This window comes from Pinus tabuliformis, chromosome 1_2 (genome assembly GCF_031772625.1).
Source record: "Pinus tabuliformis cultivar Carrire ecotype Pingquan chromosome 1_2, CPIR1, whole genome shotgun sequence".
NCBI classification, from domain to species: domain Eukaryota; kingdom Viridiplantae; phylum Streptophyta; class Pinopsida; order Pinales; family Pinaceae; genus Pinus; species Pinus tabuliformis.
Genome location: NC_142298.1, coordinates 699,936,455 through 699,960,435, shown reverse-complemented (window position 1 = coordinate 699,960,435; position 23,981 = coordinate 699,936,455). Strand labels below are relative to the sequence as shown.

At 37.4% G+C, this 23,981-nt stretch overlaps 1 protein-coding gene across 1 annotated transcript; it reads left to right on the top strand.

The window, feature by feature from the left end:
* The first annotated feature begins 1,670 nt into the window (after nt 1–1,670).
* Nucleotides 1,671–3,164, top strand: LOC149207663 (transcription termination factor MTERF8, chloroplastic-like). The gene has a single exon (XM_089393927.1). It carries the CDS (start codon nt 1,865–1,867, stop codon nt 2,924–2,926), a length of 1,062 nt encoding a protein of 353 aa, XP_089250053.1. The 5' UTR covers nt 1,671–1,864; the 3' UTR covers nt 2,927–3,164.
* The last annotated feature ends 20,817 nt before the right edge of the window (nt 3,165–23,981 follow it).

The following is a 23,981-nucleotide window of genomic DNA, read 5'->3' as shown; positions in this document are numbered from 1 at the left end:
TTTGGCTTGCATAACCACTCAACCATTAGGAAAATGCTAAAATTCCCTGTTTACTATGGCTAAATTGGATGAATTTTTTTATAAAACGGGTGAGATTTAAAAATCACAATCTCATATATTTGAAAATTTGTCAAAATTACATGCTCTTTCCCCAAAATCTTGTAAACCTCAATTTCATAGTGTTTGTCAAGATTGCTAAATTCTTTCTCGAAAGTTGTTCATTAGATTGTTAGTCCACACCACAAAGCTACCTTCTGAGTTCGTAGTCAGTACATTTCTATGTCTGTTTCCCACACCATGCTATAATATAGTAAACGACTGCTAAATAAAAGATTCTCAACCAAGCAACACTAATAAAAGAGATCATAACAACAACACATACTATTATCACAACGAGTTAGAGATGGTTCTATCTCTCAACTCTTGAGTTGGCATTGCATATTGAGTCTTCTCAACTTCATAACATAACCTAACTTTGGTTGAATTTCTTTATTTAATATATTTCTTCTCAGAATCAATGTAGTCCATAATTTTTTAAGGTTCTTGAGTAGCGAGGAACTAGACATCCTAATTGGTATCCTCAAAGATCTCATTGAAAGGATCTACAATGTTGTTGATTATTTGGTCATGCTTGAGAATAAGATGTAGTATGGCCATGTTTAAGACAAAGGTTAGCATCATATCATTCCATGGGTTAAACACCAAGTCAAATAAATGAACTTATTTGCAAACAACAACCTTTGAAGGTAGAAAATCAATGAGACAAATAACTTTGGGCCTTCCAAATTTGATCATTAATTAGATTCTCTTGGTATTCTATGCAATAAATTATTCATGGATAGATTTGTATGTTTGATAATGTTACATTTCCCGGGGTTTAGGGGTTTAGACAATTGTCACTATTATCCAAGTAAAAAATCATACAAAAATTCAAATTAAGAAATTCTAAGATAACAGCACATGGATTATTGCTATTAAATACTAGTTCTTTCAAATTAAAGCGACTCCCCATTTGAGAGAAACAATGCCATGACATATAGTGTTTCCAATACTAAAAATCTCCACCTAAAATACGTAATGGGTATTATGCCATTTAGTCTATTTGTATTCAAGTTAATTTACCTCAAGTCAATTTAATATATACATCAGGTAAATAAGATTTTCCCAGAAATTAACTATCATATAGATTTAATCTTCTAACCCATTTGAACTTGTTAACAACATGAAATCATTTATATATATATAAATTTTTTTTCTTTTTTCTAATTTTAAATGGAGTTGTCTATAATGTGATTTTTTGGAGATTTCGGTGACGGAATCCGGCGAAGGAATTGAAGTTAAATCTTGATTTGTTGTAGTTAAAATGTTTTTTTAACTGTATATTTGGATTTAGCACCCTGCAAAACCCCTGGAACGCTTGCTTGTGCAGAAACTAGCTATCAAACTTGTGATTCCAATAAATTGCTGCCGGATTTTGACCGAAAAAACCCACCGAAAAAACTTCCAAAAAATCGCATTATAAACAACTGCATTTTAAATAAACTTATTAAGCAAATTTTCACAAAAGTAAATTAACCTCAAAGTATGCAACTAACCGAACTTTGATAATATTATCTATTAAAAATAATTGGTTTTTAATCTCAATTATTTCATTTGATAGCAACGAACATAAAACATCTCTGCAATTAACCCGTTTAGATATATGTAAAGTTATCCCAAAAACCCTAACAAAATCCTTCCTATTAACCCTACTTCGCCTTACGCGCTACAGTCATCCACGCATTCAGAGTTTTGTGCGCTACAGCCGTCCGTCGGCGTTCTCCAGGTAAATATACTTTCTTTTCTGCACCTTTCTTTGAGGCAGATGAAGTCCACACGATTGAAAATATGGACGGTGATGTCTCCGCTTCCCCCTCTTGCAATTTATGCGAAAACCCTCTTAAAATTCCCCAATTTCTGCACCAAAACGGTCGTCCCATCCACAACTCCACCACAAAAGAGTGTTGTCACAGAATTTCTCCTCAACAAGTGTAGTTTGACAGAGGAAGAAATATCAAAATCCTTTAAACATTGCAGTCACTTCCTTCAATCCAAATCGGTCCAGAATTGCGAGGCAGTTTTGGAGTTGTTAAACGGCTGTGGTTTGACCACCCCAGCCCAGCTTCGAAAGGTGACCCTTTACAGCCCTAAGCTTTTCTTTTATAGATTCGAAATAATAAAGCCGAAGTTTAATTTTCTGAGGACTTTCATGAAGGAAGAGGATATCACCAAATTCATTTATACTAGTGCAAGGTCTATTGAGCTCAGCGAGAATAGGCTGAAATCTGCAGTTTTAGTTTTGCGAAAATTGGGTCTTGAGGGCGAAGCATTGTCAGAATTAGTGGCAAGGGAGCCCCGCGTGTTTACGGCGTTAGAGAAAGATGTGATCGAGTCATTTAAAGAAGTGGTGGATTTGGGGATCAAGAAAGGATCAAAGATGTTCGCATATGCTTTGCGGGGAATATTGGGATTAGGAAAAGAGGGATTAGATCGTAGACGGCTGGGTCTGAGCTGTTTAGGTTTCTCCGAAAATCAAATTTTGGTTATTTTGAGGCGGCGGCCGATGGTTCTGGGGCTCTCAGAGGAAAAAGTGAAACGCAATGTGGATTTTCTGGTCAATTCTGTGGGGCTTCCATTGGATGATTTTGTTAAGTATCCGATGCTGTTTTCCAGCAGCTTGGAGAAGAAGATAATTCCGCGGTATAGAGTAACGGAGGCATTGAAGTCCATGAAAGTGCTGAAAACAGAGATGAGTTTCCCACGAGGTGTTACATTGACAGAAAAATGTTTCTTGGAAAAATATGTTAATTCCAATGCCGAATTCTCCTCAGTTCTGCTGGATATTTACCATGGTGGGAAAGCTGAAAAGTTACAAGGAGACATGTAGAAAGTGTGACTAAGTAAAACAGATCCAGGAAACTTGTGACATCTCATCATCGGCTTCAATATGATTTTTCGTTTAAAATTCCAAGTTGTGAGATTTCATCGTCTGTTTCAATATGAATTTTTCGTTTGAAATTCCATTTTTATACTTTATTTCTTCAATGATTGTTACTGTGCATAGTTTTTTTCTTAGATCAGAGAACCCGTGACAAATTAGCTTTAAGATGAAGTGATAAGCTTTACTGTTTTTTTTAGGTGAAAAGTGATATAAGCTTAGCTTTACAACAATCATATAGCACAGGAGGAGTCCAAAAATGCGTTTGTAATATCAATGTCATGCCGCTGCAAAGTGAGATTTTTGAGAAGCAGATATTAAATAGGAACAATTTGACAATATTGCTTCATTCTTTTTAATTCAGTTTCCTGCCTTTAGTTGCCTTTTAATGTGTAATTATACTTTTAAAAATATAACTAATATTGATTTGCTGTTAACACACAACCTGTTGTTCCCTGTCATTGAATTCTTGCATTCATATAGGCCGCTGTCGTTGAATTATTGCATGTATATACCGCTTGGTATTTTACTTCAGTGTTTGGGCTGCTTATGCAGGCGTAGTTGTTAGCGTAGTCTTGATCTTTGCAAATACAAACCTTTGGGTTGCTTATGCAGGCATAGTTGTTAGCGTAGTATTGATCTTTGCAAATACAAACCTTTTGGATTAGAAGAACAATGTTCTAGATCAATAGGATTTCTTTTCTCTAGCTTTTTGCCATGTTTGTACGCATTTTTTCCCACGTATATCTAATACATTGACACAGTCAAATTTGAAGTCCTTGATTGCACGAGTCAAACATGTATACATTAATTGACATGATGCATACTTTTTTAATTGATTGATTGTGTATGTTGGGGCGATGTTGATCTCTTCTATGTAGTAGGCTGTTTTCTGCCTTTGGGGCCTGTGGGGAGTATTTTTCTCATGTTGTATCTGAGGGAAAAAAACAGAGTCTTGAATGTTTTTGTCTTTTAATAATAATGAAATTTTTGTTCTAGATGAAAATTTGTGTTTTGTTCATGGTAATATATTAAGAAATATATCGTCATAAGTTAAATCTTCTTTTAAACTAATCTTTCCTCTTCAAAATCAAAACCAAAACTGTTTTATCTAAAGGAATCCTTCCAATAAATCTCCAGGATAAAGCAAAATTTACAATACATACACTCCTAATTTATGATGTAACTTGATGTTGCACTGCTTATCTCTGGAACTATTACCAAGGAATGAATGATGATCTTAATTGGCCATTAAACATCAATTCACCAAATATCAGATTGCCTTCCAGATTGGCAAATCCATCTGTGTCTTTATTATTATTCCATAGTATGTGCTTATAACTCACAATTGGGATATCTTTTATTTCCTTCTTGACACATTTTAAGAGATTATCCAAAAACTTATATCCTGAAGATGAATCTTTAACCATGTGCTGAAAGATAATAAAAGAGTCCCCAACACAATGAGAGAGGAAACCTGATTTTCTTTGACAAAGAGGATCCCTTATCGTAAGTCATAGGTTGCTGCTGGATTATTTGTCGTTTTTCCCACACCCATGAAGGCTTAAAAACTTTCATTTTTCCATTAAAAATTTAAGACCATAGATAAACCCTTCCCCTCTTACCACCCCTGAGTCCTGAATGTATTTTCATAATGTAATTAAAATCATAACCAACTCATGAGTTCATTCCCGGGGAAGTGGTTTTGTTAATCATTGATGAGAATACTCTTGTAAGAGAATGAAAAACACACTTGGGTAGTGTTAGCTGTTATTTCAGTCAACCAATGAAAGGTTCTGTTTCTTGCCGTCTTTCTTCCTAATGTTTATTTAGTTCCTATATTCTGAGAATTGTTGTTTTTCAAGCTATAATGGTATAGACCATACTAATTACTAATTTTAGTTGGGTAAAACGGCTTAGTTGAATTTTTCTATTTTGCATGCAAAGAAGCCCACCAGGCATGAAAGGATATATGTAGGTATGAATCACGCCACATGTTTGTTTTAGTATACAGTGTCTATTTGCCAGCTTTCGATGATCTGTGCATGAAAGGATATATGTAGGTATGAATCACGCCACATTTTTGTTTTAGTATACAGTGTCTATTTGCCAGCTTTCGATGATCTGTGAATAGTGGTTGAACAATTTTAACCACGTTTTCATTCTTGTTATCAAACATTGTTAGGATGTATTGCTGATTGCCCTTAGTTACGAAGGAGCCTTTGATGAATCAAGGAGTACAGTAATACTCATTAAATTGTATCTGCTCAAGTCATCACATTCATTCATAGCATTTAAGTTTTTGATGTGAAGTGTTTAGCTACTGCCAATCGGAGATGGAAAAAAACATTGACATGGATGTATGAAATATTGAAATGGAATTCTGGGGGCTGGAAGTGAAAATCTGATTCGTTAATTATAGATATACAGCAGTTAGGATTTGAGGATTACGTTTATTCTTCCGACCTTAATTTTATTTTATTTCTTTATTATATTTTATGTCTTTATTATAGAACTCAATCATTAATAATGGTATGGTGCGAATAGATATATAACTGAATCGGTTTATAACTAAATATAATTATCTGTAATATTTTTTTTCTGCGTAAATACTAATTCTATTAAAAAGAGAAAATTATGTACATAGAGGTCGAGACCTCAGAGGGGGCAGATGCCAGCCCTCAGCCAGAGATTCAGAGACATACATTTCATGCTTTCTGCCGTTTTCAGATTACAGACTTCAAAAGATTTTGTGTTAGACCATGACCCACTGAAATATTTCTGTTCTGATTCTAACATGACATAGCTAACACCTTCAGAGGTTTTACTAAGACGCATGCTATCATGCCCGCCATGAACAAAAAAGACAAAATGGTACCCATCAAACCCATAGTTGTAACTGCAAACAGAGAGCAGGTTGGCTAGCGCCACGAGCTTAAACAAGAACATAAACCAGACACAGGACCAGAGACCTAGAAACGAAGACACATAGCAAAAAATACACAGAGCAAAGGCAAGAGTGCCACCCGTCGGTGATGAACCAGCCTTAGTCTGCATGCTGCGGAGAGTCAGGCATGTCCTTATCCACCTGGCTAGACGAAGCGACCCAGGTGACGAAGCCATTGTCATCATTTCCTTCAATGCCGCCTTCAGGAGTAGTTACCAGGTTGAGAATGCAGCCTGCACGATGAGTCGGTCCACAGGCCAGAATCTCGTTCTGTGTTGAGTCGGCCGGATGCAGAGGCGCTTCAGAAACAGGGGTGTCATCCTGCATATTGTCAGCGTTAGACACCACCCCAGCCATTTCCCCCTGAAGGACACTATCTTCCTGAGATTGAGAGGAAGTAGTGTGAGCCGAGCTGGTAGGATTACTCTCTTCCTCAGCAAGAATGACTGTGATGCTGGCAGACAATACGGGCCTGTTGAGCCTACTGTGGAAGGTGAACCTGGTAGTCTGAAAGGAATTGTGTGGAAGAGGCCCAGCTTGACCCGGGGGCGGAGATGAAGGGGAGGCCGACGCAATGGGTATGACATTCTGCGGAGCAGGCCGAGAGGTTCTTCCTCTGTTCCCAGTGTTACTTCCTCTGCGCGGGACTCCTCGACGGCGAGGCATACTCTGAATGACAGACCAACTGAGAAAGGGAAGAAGGCGGAGCTGACGAGAGAGAATCTGAGCGCAGAGGAGCCCAACAACACCAGTTAACCAGGCGAGCTTCCAAACAAGTTGAGCCAGGCAAGGGTGCGGGAAGAACCTCGAGCGGAGGTAAAACGAACCGGTGATAATGGCTTGAAACATATATGAATCCATACATAAAACCTTACGCAAGAGCTCTTGAACCAGGCGCTCATAAATGCTGAATTGTGTGACCAACATACCGTTCAACCGAAGATTAAATGCACGTGCCTTTGAACTTGTCCGCCAGCCTGAGGCGCATGCTATGGGGGTCGTCCGCCAGCCAGGTGCAGGGCCAGCTGCCTGCTTTGTGCGGCCCCTCATAAATAACATTTATTAACACCCGCATCCGGGTGTGTATCATCTTCCTGAAGCTTATCCTTCATAACAATATTCTGGAACTCAGAGAGTTGATCCTTGGAGGCTATGCTGGAGATTGTGCCTACAAAGAAATCTGCCCCAATTTCCACTCCGAGATAAGCAAGAAAATCAGCGAGCTTGTTTCCTTCCCGCCTGGTGTGTCTGAAGGAAATTGCTTGATGCTGAGAAAGCCATCTGTCTATTAACTCGAGCCTTTGAGCCATCCTCCAACTGTTGCTAATTTTATGTATGGGGGATCCGTGCATTAGTTTTGTGACCATCCTTATAATGATTTGCGAGTCCCCTTATATGATAAGCAGAAATAAACTTCTGTCTTGAGCCAGGGTGAGACCTCTCCACAATCCTTCCAATTCTGCTGAGTTGTTGGTGTCCCAACCTTTTGAGCCCAGAAAGATGAGCTGAGGAGTGCCATAGTGATCCCTGAAGACCCCCCCATACCCTGCTTTTCCCGGATTACCCTTTGAGGCTCCATCGAAGTTGAGCTGGAACATGTTGCTGGGCGGCAGAGTCCATTTTGCTGATTCTCTTCTCTTCGTAGTAGGATTATTTTTAAGGATCGTCTGTTGATTTACCTGAATCTTCCAATTGTCCCACACTGTTTTTTCCTGCGGCAATGAAGGAAAATCTTCTGGGTACCAGTCTTTAATTGATAGAGACTCCTTGATGTTCTGATGTGTTTTGGTCCATATCTGCTCTATGGACATAGATTGATCCTTAAAAACTCTTCTGTTCCGCTCTTTCCAGATGTTCCACATCAGTAGACCAGGGATAAGCTGCCATAGAGTGTTGAGGAGTTTGCTTTGATATGGCTCTTGACTCCAATTGCGAATAGTAGCTCTGATATCCCCTTGCACTTTGCCGTCTTTTTGGCATCGGAAGGCCACCTTTTCCCACAGCTTTCGTCCTATTTGACAGGTTTGCATTAGATGTATAGCTGATTCCTCTTCTTGCTTACAGTTGAGACATATAGATGGGCCCGAGAAGCTTCTTTTTCTAAGATTATCCCATGTTAGAATTTTATTATGACATAGGAGCCATAAAAAAGTAGACACCTTCGGCCAGATGGATGAATGCCAGATTTTATCCCATAAAGTGTCTTTGATTATCTGTTCTTGAACTATTATCTTATACGCTTCCTTTGTGGTGAAGGTCCCTCTCTCTTCATATCCCCATCTTAGTATGTCTGATTCTTCTGAGATAGGGATTTGCCGCTTTTGTAATTCTATGGAAAGATATTGTTGAACTTGCTCAGAACCGTGCATTATGATTTGATTTGCATCCATCCATTGTCTATATCCCTGTGTGGAAGAGGGGTTCCAGAACTGACTAACCTTGGCTAACTGATTGATATCCTGCTCTGGTAATGGAAGGTTAGAGAGTGTGTCCTTTATCTTTGGGAGCTGCTGCCAGGAGTCTTCCCAAAATCTTGCTGTGCTACCGTTCTTGACTTCCCAGAAGCTATGCTTTTGTATGAGATCTCTGTGTTGAATGGCCGAGTTCCATATTACAGATCCCGTGCTTAATTCTGTCATCCAAATTCTTTCTTCAATAGGGCAATTGCTCGCATACTTTGCTGTCCAGAGGGAGGCCCAGGGGGTGTTAGGATTTGCTAGCCACCTCCACCAGATTCTAGCTCCCATCGTCTTATTACTGTGCCCTGGATCTCTTAGCCCAATGCCCCCAGCTTTCTTCGGAAGACATACATTGTCCCATTTAACCAGAGCCCACTTTCGATTGTGGCCTGAGCTACCCCATAAGAAGTTGCGCTGGAGATTCTTTATTTCCTTGAGAACCCATTTAGGAGCTGCAAGAATAGAGAAGAGATACAAGGGCATGGAGTGGAGAACTGCCTTGATGAGAACAAGTCTACTGGCCATATTAAGAGCTCTATGAGTCCAGAGAGTGAGCCGAGCCTCTAGCTTTTCTAACAAGTTTTTCCAAGAGGAGTGCTTGAGGGCCGAGGCGATTAAGGGAGCTCCAAGGTATTTGGAGGGAAGGGAAGCGATGGTGAAACCAAGGATACGGGCAATGGCTTTTTGGGTGGGAGCAGGGGTATTAAAGAAAAAGATTTGAGATTTGACACGATTAATAAGGGCTCCAGAGGCTTCAGAGAAGTTTGAAAGGAGGGATTTGAGGAGGCGAGCTTCTTGAACCGAGGGATGACCAAAAAGCATGTTGTCGTCCACGAATTGCTGGTGGGAGTAAGTTGGGGAATTGTTGAAGGATAGGCCTTTAAGACGCTGAGAGAGCCGGGCAGAAGTTAGACTTCTACCTAGTCCTTCAGCCATAATAACAAAAAGAAAAGGTGAAAGGGGATCTCCCTGCCTGATACCTCTGGAAGGACGAAACGTAGCCGAAGGGATACCATTGATAAGAACAGAGAAAAAAGCTGAAGACAAAAGATTAATAATCCATCTGACCCATGACGGGGCAAAGCCAAAGGCAGTAAGAATTTTTTGAATGTAAACCCAACTGATACTATCAAAAGCTTTTGATAAATCTATCTTAAGCAGCATACCTGGTTTTTTGGTCTGCTTCAAAGAGTGGATTATCTCATGAGTTAAAATAATCCCGTCCGTTATCTGCCGGCCTTCTACATAACCAGATTGCTCGGGCGAGATTATGAGAGGGAGCAACGGTTTTAGTCTGGTAGCTATAACTTTTGAGACGATTTTATAGATAATGTTGCATAGAGCAATCGGTCTGTACTTGTCTGGTGTGTTGGATTCTTCCACCTTCGGTATTAAAGCAATGAATGTGGCATTCAGCCCTGGGTACATCCAACGTAAGGTGCGGGACTCCTCCACCACTTGCCATACCTCTATTTTAATAAGATCCCAAAACTTATGAAAAAAGTTTGATGTGAATCCATCCGGGCCCGACGCTTTCCCTGCCTTCAATTGATGAACAACATCTTCAACTTCCTGCAAGTTGGTGGGCTTGAGGAGGAGACTATTATGCTCCTCTGTAATTAATTTTGGAATGTTCCTTAGGATCTTGTTTATAGCAGGCATTCTGTCCATACTGGGTTCTTGGTGAGCTTTCTTAAAGTATCTGAGAAATTCCTCTTCAATGCCTTCATGAGTCTCTATTCTATTCCCCTGCTCATTTTTGATATGGGTGATGTAATTGTTCATTCTGCGCTGCACTGTAGTTTTGTGAAAAAATTTTGTGTTCTTTTCCCCGTCCTTGAGCCATCTGATCCTCGATTTCTGCCTCCAAAGGGTTTCCTCCTGTTGAGCTCTATCTAATATTTGGGATTCGATATCTTGTTCCTTCTTGGTAAGTTCCTCGGAGCGTCCTTCAGTGATGATCCTTTGCTGGACCATCTTCATTTCTTGATTGAGAGTAGCCTGAGCTTTAAAAATATTGCCAAAAGTGGTGTAATTCCAGCGTTTAATTTCGCCTTTGAGGTGCTTTAGTTTCTGCTGGAACATGGACATCTTTGTACCACTGATAGGATTGAATTTGAGCCAAGTTGATCTAACCAATTCATCGAAATCCGGATGAGTTAACCAGAATTCTTCAAACTGGAATGGACGCCTGATACTGTTACCTGGCCTGTTCCATTGGAGTTCGATAGGCCAGTGGTCTGAGCCTGAAACAGGAAGGATGGAAGCGATGAATTCCCCTCCCAGGTGAGTTGCATTGTCTGATATAAGGAATCTATCAAGACGCGAAGCTATCTGTTGCGATCCCTCTCTTTTATTGTTCCAAGTGAACATGCCGTTGTTTGAAGGAACATCTACCAGCCAGTTGGTTTGAATAAAGTCTTTTAGTAGGTTCCCGTCTCTGTTTGTTCTGCTTCTGCCTCCCTGCTTTTCCTCCATTCTTGCTATCATGTTAAAATCTCCTCCAGATATCCAAAGCGGGTATAGCCTGTCTGAGTTGAGCTCCGACAGTGTATCCAGAGTTTCAGCTTTGTGTATAGTTTCCTGAGGGAAATATACATTAGTTATATGACCATGGGTGTTGGTGCCGATTAAATGAAATGTTGCCTGAATGAAGTTCTTGTTAGCATGTATGTTGTTGAGTTGAATGACTCGTGCATCCCAGAGAATTGCCAGTCCTCCCGATGCCCCTTGAGCATCAACAGCTGTTACTAGCCCTTCTGGCTAGGGTTTCGCTGCTATTTTTTCCAAAACTGTCTAGTTGCATTTAGTCTCCTGCAAAAAAAATATGCTTGGTTTTTCCTGCATAAGCATATTTTTTAATAGTCTGTCTTTCCTTGGGCTGTTGAGCCCCCTTATAGTCCATGATATCAGTTTCATTGAGAAGGATTGGGGTTGGTGTTGAAGTACTTGGTCAGCTTGGCATACCTCCCTGACTCAACTAACACCTCGCCTATCTTGATGGTTCTTTCGAGGGTTGTTTTTCTTCCTCTCTTCTTGCTATCCTTGGTGATAAACTTGCCATCCCATGGACTTCCTATCTGGACCCCCAGAGAGTATTTCTTTTGTGCACGGTTAAGGACCTCTACCAGGTTATCCACTTGCCGGTCTGGTATTTTGTCAAAATTCCCTGTTTTGCATGCTTGCTCCAGCCCTAGGATATCCAGTTCACCTATGTCAATATTCTCAGGATCTTCTTCCATGATCTGGGGTTCTTGAGAGGGTTCCTCTCTTTCCTTCGGTGTCTTGGAGCTTGGTTCAGGATTATCAACTTCCATTCCTTGAGAATGCCAGGATTGAGTTTTGGTTTGGGATTGAAGGATTGATTTCTTGAATGGGACATCCTCTGTTTGCTGTGAAGTTTCCTCCGGCTGCTCTTTATTAGATTCTTTGTCATTCTGAGGTTCATTATCAGGATCTTGCATATCATTCTTGGCCAGGGCTTCAAAGCTGTTACTCGTTGAGGGTTTTGACATGTTGACTGGATTTGTCTTGGGATTGGCTGTCGATTTTTTGTTCCCTCTTCTTCGGTTTGTTACCTTGGTAAAACCGTCAGGCGTTTGGTTATCTGAACTTACTTGAGAAGGGGGTTTCCTGTTCAGAGGACAGTCTCTGTAGAGATGTCCTATATCATGGCATTTCCTGCATCTAAACGGTACATGCTCATAGTCTATTACTTGAATCCATTCAACATCTTCATGAAAGAAACTTACCGTGTCTGGCAGGGCTTGCTTTAGATCCATATAAATGCAGATCCGGGCATAAGACGTGTATCTGCATAGTTTTGTTTCCTCGGCAACCTTGACAAACTCGCCCAGCGTATTCCCAATCTCCTGAAGAGATTTTTCTTCCCAATATTCCCAAGGAAGCGAGTACAACCTTATCCAAACGGGGGCATAGCTAAGGTCTTCCTTGTCTGGATTGAATCGTTCGACCCACCCTTTGAGATATAATCCTGCAGAATTGAAAAAATAAGGACCCCCATCCAGAATCCTATTGCGATCTTCCAGGCAGTTGAAGACTGCAGTGAAAAACCCCTTTGGCCCTAGATGCAGAGTGATGTGTCCTTTTGGGTTCCATTTGGTGCTTATCCAGCTCCTCAGCGCTCTCTCAGTTGGCCATATTCCAATGAACTTGCCGATCAGCGCGTGATCTCTCATAAATTGTATTCTGGCATTGATTCGGTGACTGGGAAATTCCACTCTTGGCCTGTGAGTTGCCACTGGCCTGCATGTGGAGGAACTTGCCTTGTTTTTGTCTTCCTGACCTGGCTCCTTGTCCTGTTGCTTGCTGTGTCCCGTATTGCCTTCATTCTGTCCGTTTTCTTTGTCCCATTCTTCCGTCTGCTGCGTTTGACTATCTTTTTTGGGGGGAGGCGCATCGCCCTCCCCCTGAGGGGGCTGCATTCTTCTACTTGCTTATGGCCGGCTCACGTGAACCACCAATCCGCCCTGATGCCTTCAGTACTGCGCTTTGCCTGTCAAGCCTGCCGTAGCAGGGGCTGCAGAAACCCTAGGATGGGTTACAGAAACCCTAAGTCGCTCTCCTCTCTATAATTATCTGTAATATTATGTTGGTTCTAAAATACATTTTTTTTAGACATTATAAGCTGGAGTGTGTTTTATAATATTTTTTTATAGTAGGTTTAAGTGAAAATGATTGGTTCTTAAAATATTGAGGTTGGTCTTAAAACATTAGCCTAAACGGAAAAAATGGAATGCAAAATGGTTGAAACGGTTATACATTTTCATTACTATAACATGAATACATGTATCAGAAGGGTTATCTTTGTTCTAACTTAAACCCATGCATTAAGAGGATTATCCTTTTTCAAGAAGGGTTATTTTTGTTCCAACTTAAACGCATGCATTAAGAGGATTATCCTTTTCAAGAGGAAGTTGACTTTGGGATAGGGAACTTTTAGTTATATATTTATTTTTATTTGATTTTTAATTTTAAAAATGATAATGGTGAATTATATTAATCTGTGATAAAAAGTTAGTGAGGATTGTTACATTAATGCTTTAATTTTTGTGAAGTGTTCGGATAGTGTTGTTGGATTTTTAGCACCATTTAAATTGAACATAGTGTGTTGACGAGTTTGTAGGGGTTTTTACATTAAGTGTAGGAGCTCTTTTGGTGTTCCAATGGCTGGTCGAAGGGAATTATAGGTAACTTGATTTTTTAGACTTGAACAAAACATAGTTGCACACATTAAACATAGTTGCACACATTAGAAAGTTGGTGTATTAAGGAAAATATCTCACAATGTGTTGTATTAAACATTATCACACTATTAGAAAGTTAATGGATTAGGGAAGTTTGTTACCGAGAAAAGTTATCACATTTTCAAAAAATAGGGGTAGGGAGTAGCTAGCCATATATTATAATGAGTTTGATTATGATATAGACAACATTTGTAATAGGGAAATTTTGAATGTACTAGAAATGTTTGAGATTTTCACATCGACAAATATTAAATATACATTTGCAAGTTGTCATTAATTTATTTAATATTCTAATTTTATAATATATAACTAGAGTGTGCTTTAACAAATTATATTTCTTTATAATTTGTAAAATTTGAATTGGCATATGTTCATTAAAAGCAAGTGTATCATAATTGTAGTTAAAAATAAATAAATTAAATCATGTTAAGTGATTTGAGGAAATTAATACAAATAACATGGTAATATAAACATTGTCAATGAATTGAAATTAGTTTTGATACTTGTGAGGATTATGCATTGTTTGTGTTGTTAGGTATCACAATATGAGCCAAAACGCTTATGTATGATGTCTTTTTGGGGTAGCTAAACCATTTTTGATCTAGAAAGTGTACATAACTTGTTATTAGATATCATAAATATAATTGGGAGATCTGCATTTGAAATGTTTTGAATATTACATCAAGCTCAATCTAGGTAACTATCTAATGTCATAGCATAGGGGTTCATTTTGATAACATAACTACATTATCAGATGAACTAGACTTATGGGATTAACAAGATACACACCTATAAATATCTCATCAACTCATTATTATAAACAACATGCTTACCATGTTGTGTTCATCATCTTTGGAAGATATTTGACTAGTTGTTGGACCATTTTATGGATTGAATTTTCTTTAAAACAACTCTTTACATTGAACAAATTTCTTCCTTTCTTAACCGTTTTTGCATTTTACATCGTTTACTAATAATGTATGGAGAATGTGGAATTAATGGAAATATGTTGTTATAAGTGGTAGTGAAAGCTTTGGCTTACCTTTCTTTTTAGCGAGACACTTTCAATTATCAATGTCGCAAGTGTGCCCTTTCTCATGTTTAAACTATTACAAAGGAGAATAGTCGATGCACAATGAAAAATCCTTTTCACTGTCATGGGTGGGGGTTATTTATTTTTCCAATGTCACACAAGGCTTGCACTTAGTCCCAACTACATGAAATGACTCATACAAGGGTTAGCAAGCCCACGAGGAGAGAAATGTGTTACTCAGGGATTTGAAACTATTGATGCCTCTAAAATCGTAGCACCAACATTGGAGGATAACCACTCGGTCCAGACCTTAGTACAACTCTTTTTCTGTTTGGGATGGTGGCTCTGACTAGAGATTATGGGACCAGTTTCCCAGTAATGTGTGGTTTAATGACTGAGTGTTTTAAACTGTATATCGAATGTGGTAGATGGTTTAATCTATGACTTTAAAATATACAAATATACCTATATAACCTGGGTAATCTTATAACAATGCGATTTTTGATAATTCCTAGCAGACAAACAATCATATAGATGATTTACTTATCCATGGAAAGATGCATTTAAATATTGATTACTTTGTTTAAGAAATTAAACAAAGAATTATAAAAACATATCACATGACATTATAATATTTATCACCGATATATATCTATAATGTAACAATTCTAAATCGTTCAGAAGTGACTCAATATAGAATTGTTTGAAGTGTATGAATACATCAACAATAGCAAATTAAATGAAATGCCAATTAAATCAAGACAAAAAGAATAATGATAGAAATACCGCATACATTTGAGTCTTGATATGTAAATAACATTCTGGTTCCACCTCTTTATTCCAGAAACTTCTAGGAGATACAAAAATGCAGGTCTTGAAAAAGTTCTTTCACAAAAATCAGAAACCTTGATCCACTGTTCATAAAAAATTAATTTTTGAAGTGCAGAAGTGCAACTTCTCAACTCTAGTTTTTGTACAAAATGAGGCCTCTTCTTCAATAACATGAAAGGGTTTATATAACAGAACTAAAACAATCTGTCAACAAAAATCTCTTAGAGTTGTTGGAACTGTAAACATCAAAATTGGGATTTGAATTGCAAAAATAGTAGTGCGATTGCCTTTGAAAAGATTCATTGTATCTATTTCTTCTCATGTATCCGCAACTGACAAATTGAGAGCATGTTTTGAATTTCCGGAGGATGACTCATCCTGGAATGTAGTTGTCCCGTGTACGTGGCATCTGAAAGCTCGGGCACCATGCGATCAACAATGTCGGCAAGGCATTTGATGGTCATCTGTTGATTGTGTGGCTTGACCAAAAAGGACCAATATGCATCCCAAGTAAGGCTTTGTACTTTGTTGAGTTGTTCTTCTTTGGTGGCCAAATCCTGCTTCCATTGATTTTCTAATATTTTTGCTTTTGGGAGCTTTCCAGGGGAACAGTGAGAAATCAAATTGACTCCATATAAATTATCATTTACCAGCTCTATCACATTGTTCATTATAGCTCTAGCCCTGGAAGTAGCTCTTTTTGCCTTTATTAACTGTGTTTCCCATTCCGAAAATAATACTTCTTTATGCGACTCTGGAATTTTCGGTAGGCTGGCAGCTCTGCTTTCCACTGTGCTTTGCCATTTGAGGAAATTTGTGACCTTGTCATCTGCGTCCTCAAATTCTAATATCGTATTAGCTGCCTGATCGATCAGCGATGTAGTTATGATGCATAATGGGTTGACAAGCGATATCTTATGGCAAAGGAGATTGAGTTGTTGCAATAAGGCCTTATTTGCTTCTAGGGCTTCTTTCTAAAATTCCTTGACCTTAGGATATTCTCTGAATTGTTCTGTATATAGTTGTAATTGTGAGATTTCCTCCTCTTTAGTTTTCATTTCTTGTTGATGTGTCAATTGAATTTGTTCGAGCTGTTGGGAACACTGTTGTTGTTTTTGGATGGCATGTTGGTCAATCTTCAGTTTCTCCAGGTTTAATTGAACTTTGCGCTGCTCGTTCCTCTGTTTTTCTTCTGCCAACTGTGCTTCAAGCCGATTAATCTTCTGTTGTTCTACTGCTGTTTTCTTTTCAAGCTGAGTAATCCTTTGATTAATTGGTTAACTTCAGTGGCCTTATCAATTGTGGTAGCTGTGTAAGCCCCTGCATATTGGGATAACTTAGTCAAATCCTCAGAGGGATTGACCTCTGAATCCTTCCATATAACATTCATAAATTCATACTTAGGAGCTATGGATGATGTCTGGTCAATTCTCCTCTTTTTCCTTTGTCTCCTGACTACAGCCTTGTGCTTTGGGTTGTAAAAAACATCCAAAGGTGGTATTTTCTCAATATTTAATGTAATTTCACCTGAAGGATTTTCAGGGATTATTTCAATCTCTTTTTGAGCTACGTCTGTACTAGGTGTCCCTTCAATCGCACTCTCAGTAACAATGCGCTGTTGTGTTGCGGGCGATGCTGATGCGATCCTGTTTTGGGGGTTGCTCTGGCTTTTGATTTGTTGATCAAACTACTCCCATTCTTTTATCAAGATGGGGTCATTGGTTTTTTCAATTGTTTCCTCTTCCCCGGAAATCTCTTCAATAGTATGCTCCCCACTGTGCTCTGCTTGCTGAACAGTAGGGGTAGTATTCAATAAATCTAGAGGCAATGTATGTAACCTCCGTGTCCTGTATTCCATGAATTTATCCATCTTTGCAACTCCTAGTTTGAATCTTGCCAGATGAGTTACTTGTGAGAATAACTCTGCAAAAGCAAATAAATCATCAAACTCATCCTCCTCATGGATAAATGTGCTAATTTTCACTTGACTGGTGACATTGTAAACGACCTTGTTTGGATCATACTGTCTCTTAGGAATCACTGCTAGACTCGGGTCCTTAGTTTTCTCTGCTTCTTTCTCAGCATGTTTAAAATCATGTAATGTGTAAGTGCCACAGCGGAGGGGAAATGGAGGCCACACTTGTTTTTTAGAGTCTTTAAGGTTTCTAGTCATCCCCGTTTCCACCATCTGGTATGCTATTTCCCTAGCTAATAGCTTGTCTAGGATGTAGAGTGGAAGGACATGAAGCTCTGTAATACTCCTAAAAACCTTAATATAAGTGAAATTTTCCTCCCCGAACCAACTGCCGATTAAAGTTAAGTCAATGTTGGCTTTGTCAAAGACTTGAAGAGTAGGTTTATTAAAAATGGCTTGATGAACAGGGAAAACAAAACCATGGCAAATTCTATATATATGATTCTTGTACTCAAACTTCCTTAGATACTTATGATAAATATGAATGGGGGTTGGATCTTGAATGGTCCATTTCCAACCCAGAATGGGAAAGTCAGAATTAAAACAGATCATGTCCATTATGTAGGAGCTCATATAAAATGGGGGCACGACTCGGGTGGTGATGAATCCGTTTCTTCTATAATTTACTATTTGACTGGCCATTTTATCTGATAGAATGGTTACCCAATCCATAATAAATAAGTTGACTGCTGCTTATATTAATGGGACCATTTTTATAGAAAACCTAGGAGAATCAGGGCTTCCAAAGAGCCTACATACCATTGTAGCAACAGAAAAATACGGAGATGCTAAGGAGTCCACAAAGTACATACTCGAGGATTTGTGTTTATGCTTGTTTGGAAAATGTCTCCATTGTTTGATAGGGTCTGACTCTATGTCATTCTCCTTAGCGAAAGCTTCTAGAAATGTCTTGTTGTAGTGTTGCTGGGGATCTGGCAAGTGATACATTTTTTTGACATCTTCAGGGTTGAATGTCCTGAACATCCTCCCATCAACTGTGAAAAGAGCTTTGTCTGTTATATTAATACTTTCGATTACCCATCGCACTAGATCATTATATGTTAAAACTTTGGCTCGGGCTGCTATTTTATGGAGGAAGGAGCTGGCCAAGTCATTGAGCGTGCTTTTTGTTTGATCGGTTCCATCCGCTGTTGCTTCTTCTTCTATCTCCATTGGATTTTCTGCTTCGAGTAAAGCATAGATGCCTTCCCACAATATTTTACCGAGGCCTAGGCAGGTAGTATATGCAATTACCACCAATTTTTCTATGCTTCTTCCACTACAACGGGGGCCTTTGCCTTCCGAGATTTCTTAGACATCTTGCCTGATTGTGTGATTCTCAGTCAACACTGCAAAACAAGAAAGAGGAGCGTAACAGTAAAAAAACTTAAGAAGAGATAATACAAATTACAGGCCAAATGCAGTTAAACGCATTAAATGCATGAGATGTTATATTGTACTTAGCTATCACAGATGAAATCTTCAAAGGACTTACCCATAACTGCTCCTTAATGTTTTACTTTAACTTCCAACGTGAAACTTTAATGTTGAAACCATATGTCGCGTCGCAAGTTTGGTAACGGTCTTTTTTAGAATAGGTGTCGTGACTCTGCGATTTGCGATCAACGATTGCATTATTTTAATATTTGTGTAATAATCACGTATTGCAAATCGGGAGTTACAAGTGCCACACTCAAAAGATTTGTTTGCATAGTTGCGATTGCGATGAGTGTTGAGCTGGCATGGGGAGAGAACAGGTTTCAATCTTGGAAAATCATGTTATTTCTTTATAATCGATTTATCCCTTTACCACATAAATTCATAATATTTATCACTTTGCTTTTATCGAGAGCACGGCATGCGATAATTAAATTGCATTGCGATTCTTCAATACAGTGTATTGGATGCTTCCTTATGAATTAGCGATATGCGATTGCGATAGCTTTATCGCATCGCAAAGTTTCAATGTCTCTTTAAGGCATTCTGTGGGATTAATGATGTGCGAGGCACGATAGTCACATCATATCGCGTTTTTTTAATAAATGGCTTATTTTGATTAAAACTTTGCAATGCGGGCTTTGATCGCATCGCAAGCTCTTCAAATGGATTTTCACGGGTTCTAAAGAAATGTGATTTGCGATGAGCAGTCCTAACTACTAAAAGAAATTTTCATATGACTTCTATGGAAGATTTATTATACTCAAAAGTTTATTGCTTTTATTTATATTCTAAAGGGGACCCATTTCTTATTTAGTATTTTAAGACTAAGAGTTTAAAAATTGAAATGGGGGGGTTGTTGTATAACACAACAATTGGCGATTCACTTGGAGAACTAGTTATTTATGAAGAATAAATGAAATTTCTAAAACTTTCTTATGTAGAATCAATTGAGAAAAAAGACAATTATTTAAGAATTGGTTAGACAAAAATTTACTCTAAACAAATATATGAATTTTGCAATTTCTTGTTCAAACCCTTATGATAAAATAAAAACATTTTTTGGTTTCTTCAAGATTTGATTGGTTGTTAAAGATAAAGTAGGGGGCTCCTCCAACTTAGCTTTTTATATTCTCTTTTGTCACAGGTAGTACCTCTGCTGTCAGCAAACATCTATAGTCTCGACAGGGTTACCTTTTAACCATCAGTGATTCATTGTCCCATCCATCTAAGAGTATAACTTTTTGAAAGATAAATCCAAAAGATATGTTTACATGTATTTTTTTATTCTTTACTTTTTCATTTTTTTCGATAAAAGCCATTGCCTGGTTTGGGAGCCAGATGATGACAATGCCATTCATTGATTGTAATTGAACTCAACAAGTTGGCTCGTAATGAGACCTCTTGTCTTATGATTATAAGCTATTACCCTGTTTTGATATGCAATATTGGTAATGTCAGTTTAATTAGTTCCCTATGATCATGGTAAGTAGACTCGTCATGAGACCTTTTATCTTTTAAATCAGATATATTTTAGAATTACTCTGAAAAATCATAAACCTAGTGGATGGGGTGAATGACTTACTCCTTAAGATTTTGTCGATGACAATTTTAGAGTTGTGGATGCTTCGCTGGAGAAAGTCTTTAACTTTTTATAAATAACCTTTCTTAACTTTATAGAATTTCACAATGATTTACTATATTTTCAAGGTTTGGAAGATTTCACAAATTAAAAGTGGTTCTCAGAGTTTCATATTTTATCTAATTTCCAAAACTGTAATCATTTCCTTAAAAGGTTCTATTTTTGAAAGCAAGTATTCACAATATTCTTTCAAAGAGCTTTTCAATAGTGAAAAACCAATGGGAGACTATTTACAACATTATTTCCTAAAAAAAACTAGCTTGCATAAAGAATATGTACAGGTAAGAAGGGGTTACCTCCTTAGGAGAAGAATTTCTTTAAGATAAGCCCATTCACGGGAAGAGAATCTCTCTTTCCTGATAAGTCTTGCAGTAGAAACGTTGATGAGTCTATCTTTTCAATGATCTGAAATGGTCCAAGCCACATCTTTTGAAATTTGGTATGCTTACCTTTGTCTTCATGTGCTTTATCCCATTTCAAAATGAGATCATTGGTCTGTAATGATTTTGAGTCGACAAAACTTGCATCAAAAGAAGATTTAATGACCTGTTGATGTTTAGCATGAGTAAGTTTGGCCTTTTCTCTTTCTTTATCCAATTTAAGGATTTGATCAAACCTCAATTGAATAGAGGAAGAAGATATTTCTTCAATAAATTGTACTATGGCTAGAGATGGGAGTGCTAAATTTGGAGGTATGACAACTTCTTTCCCATACATTAAGTTAAAAGGAGAAGTACCTATTGAGGCCTTCTAAGTTATGCGATCCGCCCATAATGCAAATATCAAAGATTTATGCCAATTATTTTGGTTTTGATCAATCGTTCGTTTAATAATCTTGATGAGATTCTTGTTAGTTGACTCTGCTAAGCCATTTCTTTGAGGATAGTAATTTGCAGAGTATTTTAACTTAAAACCTCTCTTAAGAGAAAATTCAACTATACTATTTCCAGAAAAATAAGATGCATTGTCAAAAATAAGCGCGTTAGGTAAACCAAACATTGTAATGATAAACTGATCAATAAATTCGATAATTGCATTATAATTGACTACCTTTAGAGGAATTGCTTCTATCCACTTTATGAAGTAGTCCGTGGCTATGAGGATGTATCTGTGTTGTTTGGAAGAATGTGGAACAATCTCTCCTATAATATCAAGTCCCATTGTTCAAATGGTTGCTCAATGTTTACTGGTTGTAAAGGAAAGGCTGGTCTCCTTTGTCTTCCGCTAGCAGTTTGGCATATCTTGCATTTCCTTACGTAGTTATGAGAATCTTTAAACAAAGTCAGCCAAAAATATCCAACATATAGTATTTTGTGAGTTATAGTGTCTCCTCTAAAATGTCCACCTGCTGGACCATCATGTAACCCCTGCAAAACAATTTGCGCTTAAGTTTTTTCAAGGAATCTTAATAAAGTTGAATCGTAATTTCTTCTGAATAACACATTATCAATGATTTCAAAGTGTTTGGCTTTTAATTTTAAGGAACATTTGTTTTTGTAACTGAACTCAGGGGGAGCATATCCATTTTTCAAGTAAAAGATTAGATCAACATATTGAGATTTCGAATTAGTAATACTTATCTCATTTACTTGTGCAGTATTATATGAATTTTCATGGTCTGGAATATTGGAAGCTCCAGCCAATAACCTGCAAAAACCTTGCCCTCTAACAATTTTCGCTAGTTTAATATCAATATCATATTCTTGTAAAGTTGTTACCCAGTTAGCTCTCTTCTTTCATATTTCCCTTTGAACTAGCAATTGTCTCACTGCAGAGAATGGGACTATTACTTTAGTGTGTGTTTTTAGGAGGAATGGTCTAAAATGTTTGATAGATTTAAATACAACTTCGGAATAGTTGAGCTCAACACCTTGCAAATTAGAATTAAAGAAGGATATGGGTGCTTTTATTTGCTGGTCATTGATCTGTGTTAAATCATCAGCGTAAGATGTTTCAGTGGCCAAAGTATACAAAATAAAATGACTAGAAAAATTTAGAGTATTCAATGCAGGAGCATTAATGATTGCTTTTTTGATCGAGTCAAAAAATTCTTTTTCCTTATGCCCCATTTGAAAACTGAATTTTTCTTAATCATAGATTGCAAGGGTAAAACTATCTGAGAAAAATCAGGAACAAATCTTTTCACAAAATTTATCTGTCCCAAAAATGATTGCATAGATTTCTTGTTATGTGGCAAAGGAATATCATAAATATCTTTTATCCTATCCAGATCAATGTATATGCGATCTTTGGATACAATAAACCCTAAGAGCTTACCTTCATTAAGAGCAAAGAATGATTTCTTGGGATTTAAAGAAATCCCATATTTTTTACAATGTTCAAAGATCTGTTTTAAATCGTGCAAATGATTGGTCCGTTTCTTAGAATAGACAGTTATGTCATCTAAGTAAACAACAACTGTTCTATTGATCAAACCTTTGAAGGCTATATCCATGGCTCGTTGGAAAGTAGCTCTAACATTTATCAAACCAAAAGGCATTTTCTGATAAGAATATGTTTGTGAGAGATTTTTCGGCGAAAATCACATGGAATACCATTTGTCGACGCGTTTTGAACCAACTAGTGTGGTTCATCGTCAGGACAAGTTGAAGAAACAGATCCAGCCTAGCAAGTTAAATAGTCTGAGCAGAGCCTCCAACGGCTAACTTGACCAACGGCTAGTTTGACTCTAGGACCGGGGTCAAAATTATTTTATTAATTTAATTAGTAATCTCTGGGATCAATATATAAATATATAAAATTTTAATGGGTATTTAGTTAAAAATTATAAAAATTATAAGTTAATTAGTATTTAAAGGAAATCTAGTTAAATAAAGGACCTTATAATATATGAATAAATTGAATAAATATAAAATAATTTTACTTAAAAGAATTATTAAAAATTATAAGTTAATTAGTTATATAAAGGGCATTATAATATCAATATAAAATAAAATAATATCAAAAGGATGCTAGGTTAGTTAGAAAAATATTTAAAAAGTACAAGTTGATTAGAATTTAATTGGAAAATTAGTTATGTAAAGGACCTTATAATAAAATACATATATAAAAATAATTGAAAAGGGGGGGAATATTTATAAAATTAAAAGAAAGTTAGTACCAAAGGACCTTATAAGTTAAAAGAAATGAGAAAATTAACACTCTAAAAATAAATAAATAAATAAAAAAAAAGAAAAAAAAAAGAAGAAAAAAATCAAAATCAAAATAAAAAAAAAATAAAAGTAAAAAAAATAAAAAAATAAAATAAAAAAATAAATGAGTTAAAAAAAAAAAAAAAACAACAACAACAACAACCAAGGAGGAGGGCGGAAAAATGACTAGGAAGGGAGTGCTGGGACCCAACACCTACTGATTTTCCAGCCATCCTCCCTATTGAGAATGCTTGGCCTCTT